The 13,883-nt window shown below is 34.7% G+C and overlaps 1 protein-coding gene across 1 annotated transcript in view; it reads left to right on the forward strand.

Annotated features, from left to right (window-relative positions):
* The window catches only part of LOC138821383 (probable ATP-dependent RNA helicase DDX10), a 113,955-nt gene that overhangs the window by 85,926 nt on the left and 14,146 nt on the right, over nucleotides 1–13,883 (forward strand). The window contains exon 17 of the mRNA XM_070013570.1: nucleotides 13,405–13,544. Within this exon, the coding sequence (XP_069869671.1) occupies nucleotides 13,405–13,544 (140 nt within the window). The remainder of the gene's footprint in view (nucleotides 1–13,404; nucleotides 13,545–13,883) is intronic.

Below are 13,883 nucleotides of genomic sequence, written 5' to 3' on the forward strand. Positions count from 1 at the left end.
TTCTGGTAGTTAATTGGAAAAAAGAGTTTCATGGACTTTCCTGCTTTGAACTGTGACCCTCAGATCTTAGCCTCCTGAGTAGCTAGGATTACAGGTGTAAGCAATGGCACCTGTCTGACATAGTTAGTTTTTAGTTCTAGTGCATGTATTTTTAAGATTGGACTTCATGTATTTTAGTCTTTAGTCTTTACTGTGAATGTAATGAGTCATGGTTTGAAAGTGCAGATCTAGGTAGAGGGGCCAGTGGGTCACAAGCTTTTGAAAGATTGAAGGTACTTCTAATCCCATTTTCAGAACTCCCTGTAGCCCGTTTCTTGCCATCATGGAAGAACAGTTTTAGGGGCTGTAAACTCAGAAGGCTCTCTCAGCAAGAGATTTGTTGTTCTAGTGTTAAAGCTGTTATCCAAATGCCTCTCACAGCTGCTGCTGTGCTCAGTGCACAGATGCACAGTAGTGCCTGTGACATTGTAGTGGTCATGCAGAATAAAAAACAGGTAGTCTCTAAGGGAACAGTTTAAAAAGGGGGAAGGGCTCTATTTAAATAGTGAGAATGTACAGCTAAAACCCTGCCAGATGTTGCTGTTAACTATAGTAGCAGCAGTGTCAGAAGTATGTTGGTTAGTGTCTTACTACTGTTCTTTGCAGTAAGGTGGCTGAGTATTAGTGTTGTATTTGTAGGAATGGGAAGTAGACAGTGAGTGTGGCGAGGCTAAGTGGTTAATTCCTAGTAGATATTTATTTTCTTATTTTCCTATAGTCGACCTACAGCTTATTAGCCTTAGGGAAGGTGATTTAGCACAGCTAAAGCGGATAGGTGCTCTAGATTGTGTAATGTTATCAATAAACCTGTGATGTCCTATTCTACAGGTTTTGCAGAGGAAGGAAAGAGAGACTCTGAATAGTTCAATATTAGATTGAGTCATAAAAAGTTACTAATACCTAACAAGTTCTTACTGATGTAAACCGTTAAAGCATATGATAGTTTTATTTTTTCCTTCAGTGCTGGTGGCCCTGTGCAGGCTGGGTATATAGTCTTCCATTTGAGCCCAAGTTCTCCACTGAGTACATGGTAGAATCAATTTAGTGTTTCTGTCACTGTTGGCAGGTATATGAGAAGATCTGTGAAGAGAGGAGAAGAGGTATTTTGTAGATTTTAAAGATTTTAGAGATTTCAGTCCATGGTTGCTTGACTCTTGCTTTGGGTTTGTGGTGGCACAAATACATTATGGCTATGGGGTGACAGGAAAGGCTATTTATCTGATAGTGGCTGGGATGTAGGCAAAAAGGAAGGTCATATTACCCCAAAGACCTAAATTACTTCTTCTAGGCTCTACCTCCTAAAGTTTCTGCCACCTTCTAATAGTGCCACTGCCAAGCCTTTGACACATGAACTTGGGAGAACACTCAAGACCCAAGATGCATCAGCATCAAAAAAGTATCATTATTGATTTTGATCCATTTTGTGCTGTTTTTGGTGATTTGACTCTTTGAGAATAGTCTTTATACTCCTTTTTCTTGTCACTGTGTTACACCTGACAGTTGTTATTTTCCCTCACCAAATAAGGAAATTAAAGTTATACAGATTATGTACCAGGTATATTCACAGATCCAAACCCTTTTTGTCCTATATACCACATCAGTAGAACCAATGGTTAGAGGACTGTGCAGCCATGAGACAGGTGGACTAGTTACAGAGAAATGGATATTTTATTTGGCTCAGAAACTGCTTAGGAATAGAAAACATCATTGACTTTAAAGTCATTCTCTCCTGGATTAAAATCCATTCATTTACTAACATATGATTAAGAAGCCTTTTCTTAAATTATCTGAGCCTGTTTTTTTTCATTGTTAATATGGGTTAAGTAATACTTAAGCCTTAGAATTATTAAGAAAAATAGTTTTTTTGGATCACGTTAACCCTTGACATTGAAGAGCTTCTCCACAAATTTGTTACCTCTCATATCATACTTCTTCAAAAAAAAGGAATTACACTCTTGTCTTGATTTTTATTATAGAAATTACACCAATAACCAGAATGCAAATGTTAAAACATAGCAATCCTCATTGTAGTTTTTTTGGAAAGGTTTCCATTTGTGTTGGCATCACTGCTTGTTGTGTCCAAAAAAAATCTGAAGTGCTCTTTATGAAGGAGACTCTTGGTTCAATAATGGTTAGTCTAGTTATCTCCCAACACTTCATTATTTTCTTAGGTTCTTTGAAGAGGTCATTTGTCTTCCTAAATTATAAAAATAGGTTAAAAAACTTTAAATTCAGTACTTCTGTAAGTTTGCTTTTCCCCATAACTGAAATATTAAAAAAAGAAAACTAAAGTGTTTTTGTGTCCTTTTGTGGAAAGTTGCTATTTATAACTATTGCTTGGTGGCTTTTTTTATATACTGTAGTTTTCAAAAGACTATTTTCAGATTAAAGCATGGTGCAAATTTGAATACAAATTATGTGGTAGCTTTATTTATATTTTGATTCTTTGAAAGTAATCAGCACCAATTTTTTGTGTGTGACCGAACTCTAGACATTGTTCTGGATCAATAAAGTATAGTAAATTATATATGTATAATATATAAATTATATATATATATATATATATATATATATTTCTAGTTTCAAAACTCAAGCTGGGCACTGGGGCTCATGTCTGTTATCCTAGCTATTCAGGAGCCTGAGATCTAATGATTGCCGTTATTCAAAGCCAACCTGGGCCGAAAAGTCCCCATGAGATTCTTTTTTTCCAATTAATCACTCAAAAACCAGAGGTGGCACTGTGGCTCAAAGTAGTAGAGTGCTAGCCTTGAACAAAAGAGCTCAGGGACAGCATCCAGGCCCTGAGTTCAAGCCCCATAACTGACCAAACAACAATAACAAAACACCCCCCAAACCCCTGTGTCATACTTTTAGTGACAGTATAGAAAATATAGACCCGATGAGATTTCAGAAGTCTTCTTTTACATTTATTTTCAACCACAATTTATAGCATATTGTTATAAGATAGTTACTGTAAAGAATTTTGACTTTCTAAAATGTTTGTATAGAACATTCTGTTAGGTATTTATTGTGTCACTAATAACATGATTAACTTGGAGAATGGGGGAGGTGTCCTCGGAAGGTAAATTTACATTGTCTACGTTGATATGTAAGAGCTCTGGGTTTCATAAGTTTGTGAACCTTGATTAACATGGCTATTTACTGTGAAGATGCTGCGGAAGATACTGTATGTACCTCCTTGACTCAGAGAAAATTTTTGTCTTCGTATCTGAGAAAAAGAAAAGCATAAATCCCATTTTTTTTTTTTTGCCATTTATTGCAGTTTTCCAGAATTGGAAGAGTTCTGATGGTTTGAAATGAAACAGCTCAAAGATAATAAATTCACATCAAGAAAGTTTATTAACGCACAGCTGGATGAGGCTAGTTTCTTCTTATTTCTGTTTGTGCCTTTATGAGTTCCCTTTTCTCTTTTTCTACCTCACATGTTTACAGAAGAAGGAAGATACTTAACAGTTTTTGTTTTTGCTCTCTACTTACCTGAAAATAATTTCTAAGATAAAATACTAGTATATAAAATAACCAAAATGCCCAAATAACAATACCTTTGAACCGCCATATTATTATTAAAAACTAACCGTATTAGATTTATATGAAGGACAAGACTTTAAAAAGACTAAATATAGGGTCTGAGAAGGTGGCTCAGTGGTAGAGCGCCTGCCTTGAATGCATGAGGCCCTAGGTTCGATTCCTCAGCACTACATAAGCAGGAAAAAAAAAAGCCGGAAGTGATGGTATGGCTCAAGTGGTAGAACGCTAGCCTTGAGCTGAAGAGCTGAGGGACAGCGCTCAGGCCCAGAGTACAGACCCCACGACCGGACCCAAAACAAACAAACAAACAAACAAAAAACAACTAACTACAAGCTGGGTTCTGGTGGCTCACGATGTAATCTTAGCTACTCAGGGGCTGAGATCTGAGGATTTTGGTTCAAAACCAACCCACACAGGAAAGTCTGTGAGACTCTTATCTCCAATAAACTACCAGAAAACTGAAAGTGGCACTGTGTCTCAAGTGATGAGTTCTAGCCTTGAGCTGAAGAGCCCAGAGTTCAAGCCCCCTGACCACTACCACCACCAACAAAAAAACCAACACAAAAAAACCTAAATGCAGTATATCAACGTTTCCATCCCAGATATGGAGAATATTATTTTAAAAGGTCATTAAATGAAATGAGTTCATATTTTTTGCTTCTTTTCCCTTGGAAGAAAAATTAAGCTGAGATGTACTGAGACATCCTCTTATTAAGGACATTGGTTAGTTTTAGGTTACATTTAAAAACTGTATAATGAATTAATTGTATGAAACAAAGTTTTCGTGTCTTCGACCATTTTCCTTTGGCTAGCTATTTTTTTTTATTCAAGTACAGTCTTTATACTAGTTTTCTCTTTTCTCACTTTCTTCCCCTAATGAAATGAAAATATGATTATTTGAAAATCATTTTCTCCTTTTCCCATGATAGCCCAGTAAGTCCTGTGACAAAACTTTTTGTAGTGTTTCACTTTGATTCCTGCAGATGAAAGTATTTAACAGGATTTTTATCATATGATTTTTCTGTTTTGAAGACTTTATTATTTTCATTCTGGCATGAACTGTTGTGGTAAATTTATTGTCTTTCTTTGTCATTTGGTGTCAAAATCATGTTTTATTTGTGCAAGAAACTTAGACATTTAAGAGAAACACTTGATTTTTCATATTTTGAAACTTTACTAAACCTTAACTTACTGACATGCAAATCAAGAATAGTTACTACAATAAAATACTTATACCTTTGCTATAGTTTCCTTGAAGTTCTACATTTGGCATTAGGTAAAATTAGGAATTGAATAATTACACACACACACACACACACACACACACACACACACACACACACACACACACACACACACACACACACACACACACACACACACACACACACACACACACACACACACACACACACACACACACACACACACACACACACACACACACACACACACACACACACACACACACACACACACACACACACACACACACACCTTAACATTGAGAATGATCCAAAGATAGTTAGCTTCCTATGCATGTGGGTAAAATTAGGAATTGAATAATTACACACACACACACACACACACACACACACACAACTTAACATTGAGAATGATCCAAAGATAGTTAGCTTCCTATGCATGTGGTTTGGCATATAATCTTTTTTTCAGATGTCTGAAGTGGAACTACATTCATAAATAGTAATATAACTTTTCTGAAATTAAACTTTTGAATTGGTCTTAGTGATCAAAAAAATCACAGTGACATATAGCTACGAATCACTTAGCTTGGCTATTATGATACATATGCAATGCTGAAGTATGGAAAAGATCTAAGTCTATTATTTTCAGTTGTTCTTATTACCTAATTATGATGATCTGATAAGTAGTTTTGGCCCAGATCTAGCCATTTTCACAAGCTATGGATAGGTGACAGGAATAGAATAAGTATTGCCTTTGCATATAATTCTTGGTAATGAAAAAAATGATTTTGCACTTTAATAGGGTCATTCTGACATGGTTACTTCTAATTAGCCTTTTCAGAATATCCCTCACTTCAAGGTACCTATGCCAAATGTTCTGCAGCTGCGTATACTTACCAAGACCAGATTTATAGGTGTGATTGTGTTTTCAACCCACAAACAAAATGATTAAAAAAAAAGCATGGTAGCAATTGAAGGCAATTTCTTAACTAATGGAATTTTTGAGATTATCTCTCATTAACATTCCACCTACAAAGTACTCTGCATTTTCATTAGTTCACTTAAGCTGCCATAACTAAATACTACATACTTTTTTGTTTTTGTTATTTTGGCTATCAGGAGGAGTCTTTTATTCATAATACTAATTTTGGGATTATTTTTCTGCTTCTATGAAGAATGACATTGGGGTTTGATGGGATTTGGAACCATTTTCCGTGTTTAATTCTTTAATTCACTGGTTAATTACAATATTAATTCTCTGGATCCATGACTATAAGAGGTTGTTCTATCTTCTAGTGTCTCTTTCAGTTTTCTTCTTCACTACTTTATAGTTTTTATTGTAGAGGTCTTTCTTGTTGTCAGTTGGATTTATTAAATTTTGAAAAAAGGCTATTTTAAATAGGATTATTTTTCTGATTCCCGTCCCCCCCTCCCTCATTTAATTCATTTTGTGGTATATAGGAAAACTAATGGTTTTGTATCTTGCTATTTTGTCCAAAGTGTTTATCAGATTTAAGAGTATTCTGATGGAGTGTTTAGGGTCTTTTAGATGCAGGATCATATTATCTACAAATAGGGATAATTTCCTTTTTTTTTTTTTTTTTTTTTGTCAGTCATGGGGCTTGAACTCTGGGCTTGGGCGCTGCCCCTGTGCTCTTCAGCTCAAGGCCAGCACTCTACTGCTTGAGCCACAGCGCCACTTCTGGTTTTCTAGTAGTTTATTGGAGATAAGAGTCTCATAGATTTTCCTGCCCTGGCTGGCTTTGAACTGCGATCCTCAGATCTCAGCCTCCTGAGTAGCTAGGATTATAGGAGTGAGCCACCGACGCCCAGCCTACTTGTATCCCTTTTAGTTCTTTCTCCTGTTTCATTACTCTGGCTAGGCATTTAAACAGTATATTGAAGAGGAGTTGACACAGTAACTTTCTTTGTCACTTTCCTGACTTACAGAGGATGTGTTTTTAGTTTTCCTCCATTTCATATAATGTTGGTTCTGTAAGTCTGAAGAGTTTAACCAGCAAAGTACTGTAAGTTAGGATCATCTGGCCTAGACATTTGACTGATACAGAACCAATTTTTAAAGCACTTCAAGCTGTTTCCAATTTAGTATTTCTAGGAGGAGTTTTTTTTTCTGTGCTAATTTGAAGTCTTTCTAATATTGATCTAGAACTTTTCTTCCTCTAAAGTATTTTTTACATTATTTTCTACATTGACCTGGAACAAAACCTTATTTCTGTTGCTACACTGTGTTTATAAATGGGCTTTTATGTATCTTTTTGTTTTCTTTAAACCATATATATGCCATAACTGCTTTAAATTTTCCTTAAGACTTTTGAAGTGCTCTTTACACTTGGGTTGTACCACATGTATGTGAGCACAGAATTTTATGGGATCAAAGATAGGTTTAGTACTGTGATGCTCTAGAAAGAGAGCTTTGTGAATAGTTGTGAGCTAGTAGTTTAAGGTTATTTTCTTCCTTCCCTCAAGATAAGGAGAGCATTAAACTTTGTTATCATAAGTTGGTCAGTTTTGTACAAATTTTTCTCATAGACTAGTTCAGTGATTAGGAACCTCTAGATGAAAATTAAAGATGAGTAATCACTGTGTAATTATTTTGACAAGCTTGATATCTGAGATAAAGCAATCTGGGAAAATCTTACAAAATTAGTACACATCCCCTCTGCTCCTCTGCCTTTGCAGGGTCAGTTTAGTAATATGTAGTAATCTTTTTGTGGGGAATAAAGGACTTGACTTTTTTTTTTTTTTTTTTAATTTGTCAGTCATGAAGCTTGAACTCAGGATCTGGGCATTGTCCCTGAGCTTTCTTGTTCAAGGCTAGTGCTCCTCCACTTGAGCCACAGCTCCACTTCCACCTTTTTTAGTGCTTAATTGGAGATGAATCCCACCAACTTTCCTACCTGGGTTGGCTGTAGTTCTCAGATCTTGCCCTCCTGAGTAGCAAGGCATACAGGCATGAGCCACTGGTACCCCTAGGAATTATCTTTAATTAACTCTGCAGACATACACATTGATTTATCTTATGGTATAATATCCTTCAAGATCAAACTATTAGATTTTCTAACGAGTGGTTGAATTATCAGTGGCTGTTATGCATTAACCTTGTTCAATTAGCACCACTATCCAATTCCAGAAGGTTTTTGTTATTGCTGTTGTTTGTCACATTATATCTTCAGAAGAAAGCCAGGGTTCACTAACTTTTCTTAATTCCAATGACATATTCTTTTTGGCAGTCACTATTCTGCCTTCTGTCTCTATGATCTGCCTATGATGGAAATTTTTTGTAGGTGAGTTTTTCTAATAGGAGGTTCTTTATTTAGTTTTTTACTTAATGTATGACGATCAAGGTTCATCCATGCTGTCACATTTGTCGTTACTTCATTTTTTATTTATTATTTTTGAATTTTTCATTACTTCATTTCTTGATTTAACAAATAATACTCCAATGTATGGATATCCCATATTTTATTTGTGTGCTTATTTGTAGGGCATTTGAGTTTTTTTCCTCTTAACTTTTGGCTAAAATAAAGTATGCTTTTTATAGGCATACTTTTCTGTTGGTATGTTTTCACTTCTCTTGGACATATAATTTGTACTGTCATATCTGGGTTGTATGATGACTGTGATGAACTTTGAAGAACTGATTCTTGCTTTCTGCAGGTAAAGTCTTTAATTTGGAAGTACTTTGTCCTCTCCCAATTTTCTTCAGCCATTGTTGAGCAAAAGGATAGTCAGGAATAAGAAGAAAATTATTAGTTAAAAAAATAAAAGGATAATTTATTTAAAACTAGCCAGCTAGAAGTAATCCTGCTCAGGAGCTCACTGTAAGATCAGGGTGTTCCCTGGAGAAATAAGGTCTGTCTAAAATGTTTTTTTTTGTTTTTTGTTTTTTTTTGGTTTGAAATGTTCAGTCAATGATATTTGAAATTCAGTGATACTGATATGGCATATTTCTTTGGAAGATAAATTTGACATGTAGGAATATTTTTCCTTGATTTGATGTTTCTGTCTTTTTATATCCACATAGTTAATGGCTTTTCACATTTTACTAGATTAATTTGTATGCATTTGTCAAAGCCTGAGTTCATTTCTGATTTTAAATTGCTATTTGTTTATTTTACCAAACAAGAGCCAGTTTCAGTAGCTGAGAGAGATTGGTCTTGGGCTCCTACCTGGAGAAATAATGAATTGGTAGAACAAACCATAAAAAAACATTGTAAAACCAAACATGGAGGTGACTAACAATCCATCTTGTCAGTGTTTTATTACTACTCCAAAGCTAGATCTCAACTACATAACGGTTTTTCTTCTCCCCCTAAGATATAACAGTTGTGACCAGGATAGAAAATATAACCACGTATCAGAGAGATACGTAATTTTACTCATTCCATGACTACTTTATGAATTATTGAAATGCTAGGAATTCTTACCCTTAGAAATACTACTTTCAGGATTTTATTCCTATGTTTGTGCATCTCAGCATCCTGAAACAATTGAGAGAAATGGCATGTGTCACTAGGCAGGTAAAACCTAAGTCCTGTGTGAGGCTTTCAGAGATGATCTCCTCAAACCTCAAAACTGTGAATTAGAAACATGCGCTCTTAATACTAGTTTAGCTCTAAGAAATCCAGTTGTACAATCAGTAGTCCTTGACTGGGTAGTGGGAGACTGCAGGTAACCTATTGAAAGTCATGGTGGTCCTCTTCCCTCATGTAGGTGTGGGTTGGGTGAATGCCACCTGTCTTTTGTGTTGTTTCACGGGTTGAAGAACCTAGTCTATACATTTTACGGTTTGTTGTTTATAATTACTAATTAATTGTGGATACTTTAAAATGACATTAAGATATTCTTTTCAGATCTTTTACTTTTAAACTTACATATTGTATACTTGGCTTTTTTGTGGTTTTGACACATACATAGAGTCATGTATCTACTGCAGCCAAAAATACAGAATAACTCCATTCTCTCAAATATTACTGTCTTGCTGCCTAGCAATACTGATCTGTTCCCTGTCCTTAAAACTTTCCCTTTTCCAGAATTTCATGTAAAGTGACATACAATATGTAGCCTTTTGGGTCTGGCTTCTCTCATTTAGCAAGGTGAATGTCTGTAGATCCATCCGTGTTGTTACATAGATCAGTCCTTTTCATTGTTGAGTAATATTCCAGTTATGAAACTAAACATTTAGGATCTGGTTTAAAAGTATTTTTTATCTATCTTTCTCAAGTACTGTGGTATATTCTTTTAACCTTTAAACCTTTGTGAAATTACTTCTATATTTTAATCATATTCTTTTTGTGTATAATATTTTGTATTTTTCTAATACACATATGCTGCTTTCTGAGAAGATTTACGTTTGTTTCATGTTCTAGCTTACATTAGAGTTAGATTTAGAAAGGCAGAAGGATCCTTGAGAACTACAAGGTTACCAAATTGAAAAATTTCAACAACCTTGAACAGTAGAAATCAGTGTTCAGATTATAGAGATGAAGCCGAAGCTGTCCCTGAGCCTTTTCCTGCTTAAGGCTAGTGCTCTGCCACTTGAGCTACACCTCTATTTCCAGCCTTTTGGTGATTAATTGGAGATAAGTCTCGTAGACTTTTCTGCCTGGGCTGTCTTCGAACCACTGTCCTCAGATTTTTTCACGAGGATTAGAGGCTTTTCTGGAGCCCAACTTGGACTTGTATTTTTATAATTTATTTAGTTTCTTAATTCATGTACTTGAGAAGATGATGCAAACCAGTGATGACTAGTAAGGGATATACCATTACTTAATAGCTTGCTATAAAATTCTAGTATTATCAATATCCTGTAGAGCTCAGTGAGATATTTCTATTTTTAAATAAGGAAGTAAATGAGCAATTTAGGAAGAACAATGAATTTTATGAAAGGTGGTCTTAGGAGAAATTTCATTTGGCTCAAAGTCTTAAGATTAAAATGCTGAATCAGACAGAGTCCTTCACTGGCATGTTGTGTTTCAGATTGCATTCTTTAGGCCAAAGTCAGAGTGCATTAAACAGTTGTCAGATTAATATTCTAAATGGTGATGATCCTTCCAAATGTGGAATTTGTTCTTTGATGCTTTGAATATTCATGTGCTAGCCCTTTGCCTATTGCTCTTAACTACATTCACAGCATGTATTATTTATATAGCTTTTCTTATTCTTTCAATCAAATGCTTTCATTGTTTTAGAATGTTCAGAGAAGAATTTGGGTAAGCACTACTAGCTTTGAAGGACTAATTCTATAAGTAAGTGGCCTTAGTATGGATTTTTCTGCTTCTTCCCCTTGGGTATGGATTTCATCATTCTGCATTTCCTCTTACTTTCTTGGATTCCAGCCAAAACTGCAATATGTTGCCTATCTGAAATATATTTGCATATCAGAAATATAGATGTATATGTACACATACATTATATATATGTATATATGCATATATAAGTATGCGCATGTATACACACACACAAATAGTGCTGAGTATTAGGAAGAACAGATTTTGTTTTTTTGAGCTGGTTCTCCATAATTGTAGAGTCTAGAATCCTCGATAAGATATAGCGTAATCAAATGCAGTTCAGCTGAATATATCTTAGAGGTGTGCTAAATTCAGTCTAACCAGATGTTGAAGAATGAAAGTATAAAAATTAGTACTGTACAGTTTATATTCTATTTTATATTTATATTCTTTTATATTTATTTATATATATATATATATATTTTTTGGGTCTGGTCGTGGGACCTGAACTCTGGGCCTGGGCGCTGTCCCTCAGCTCTTCAGCTCAAGGCTAGCGCTCTACCACTGAGCCACCTTCCCAGCCCCAATATTTTTCTATTTTTTCTATTCTACTTACAGTTACCAAAAGCTTAGTTAAAAGTCTTTTTGGTGCCTTTATGCAGTATTAACCATTAAGATTTTCAAAAAGATTGTGTTAATATGATGAAGATCATAGAAGGAGAATCTGCCTTATTCCACCCAGAGTTTCCCTTATGTCTCAGAATCATTCACTGATTAAAGACTTGCACAACTAACAGATTTTAATGTAACAAAAGTATTAAAAATCCATCCATGTGCTAATAGATTGTATGTTACAGTAACTTTAAAAACTTACTATTAACTCAGGGTTTGTTGGGATATCAAAAAAGAATAACTACAGTTATCTGAAAAGGCTGTATAGTAATTTTGCCCTTTCTCAACTACTTATCTGTGAGGGGGGTTAGATTTTCTTTTATTTCAAGCAGAACAATCAGTTGCAGCAGATGGCATGCAGAAGCAGATTTGAGAGTTTAGCTATCTGTCTTTTAAGATAGACATTTAACACTTGGAATAATATACAATATCTTTCTGTAGTTTTAGCATGGATAGCTATTTTTTTCAACAAAATTTTATATGTTAACATATAGTGAGGTTATTATTAAATAAATTTACAAGTTCTATTTTAAAAATTCTTTGTTTTAATATGATTTGTTTTACTATTTCCTGTCAGTAGACTCTCTTTACATTAACAAATGTTGTTTGGACTTTTCCATCCAAGACAGAAATCACTTCACCCCGGCTTTGTGTTGTTGCTAATGGCAGTTTTTCATCCTTCCTCTTCTGTGTTTCTAGACAATGTGTAGTTACCTAGAAGCTTTCTCAGGAAGGCAGTGGAGATTTTTTTTCTGATGGTGACTAATGCTTCTTTACTTCCTCCTTCTTTTATTATGCTTAGAGTTTAACTGGAGGGAGCTGTTCAAAAACTGTTTTAGTAGTGACCTGTGTAGTTGGTGGCTGTGCTAGTTTTCTGAGTGGTAAATCAGTTTCTAGGAAGAGCATTCATCATCTGAAATCAAAGAATCATTGAAGTACTTCGCACTTGGTTGGGAGAAGAATCATAAAAATGGTACCAGAAAAACCCAGATTTTTATATTTCTTACTTAGATTTGTTAAATGTGTGTAGTATTACTTTAGTTCATCTACTAGGCAGCAAAACTAATCTTCCAGTAAGTGATTTATAACATGATGTGTGGTATTTGCTGTTGTATTACTTTATTCTTTGTCAAAAGTAAACTACTAAAGAACAGAAACATAAAGTAGCCCATCTACTTAACTTACATGAAAGTAGATAGATCCTGCCTTTACGCACCTCTCTTCCATGCATTATTACCTCTTTTTCCTTTGTTTTCTATTTGTTTTTATTTGTTGTCTGTTTTCTTTGTTTTTCCTTTTTCCCAGCGTTCTTCTTGACTTTGTATTTGCATTTGATTTCAGCAGATTGTTCATAGTGGATAAGCTTGTTGCAGATCTCTCTCTCTCTCTCTCTCTCTCTCTCTCTCTCTCTCTCTCTCTCTCTCTCTCTCTCTCTTTCTCTCTCTCTTTAAGATTTAGACTACTGTGATCATAAAACCAGACATTTCCTTTCTGAATCTTACCTTATTTTATTTTTTGAAATGTTACATATTTCTTTCCTTTTGCAAATGCTTGTAATTCTGAAAGTCACAGAGGTCTTCACCAAAATATAAGTATTCTAATTGAGACTGTCAGACTTTTATGTCTCTAATAAAACAACTATTTAAAATCACAAAGTTTTAATCACAAATTTCTTTGTATTTTCTAAGGCTAAAGATGATGAAGAAGAAGCCTTTCTGGATTGGAGTGATGATGATGATGTTGGATTTGATCCAAGCACCCTTCCAGATCCAGATAAGTACAGAAGTTCTGAAGAATCAGATAGTGAATATATGGAAAACAATATAAGGTATGTTGTTAATGATGGTATTGTTAAGTCCATAATTTTCATCTAAGTTACCTTTTAGTGAATCCAAATAACAATATTAAAAAATTACTGCAAGAGATATTTGCTTTTAGTATCTTAGAAAATCATGTTACTAATGTTGCTTCTAATCATTTTACATATTGAAAAATTTTTCTCTTGTAGTTCATATTAACAGGTTATGACTGAGAGACTTGCACTTTATTTTTCTCTATTCATTTTACTTTTCATCTCTGTTGTTCTAAGTCCTTTTTGCTTAAGTATTTGATGAATTAGGGGTGCATATAAAGCTGGGCACTACTGTCTCACACCTGTAATCCTAGC

Source organism: Dipodomys merriami, unplaced genomic scaffold, assembly GCF_024711535.1.
Source record: "Dipodomys merriami isolate MVZ:Mamm:240054 unplaced genomic scaffold, mDipMer1.0.p SCAF_91, whole genome shotgun sequence".
Classification (NCBI taxonomy): Eukaryota; Metazoa; Chordata; class Mammalia; order Rodentia; family Heteromyidae; genus Dipodomys; species Dipodomys merriami.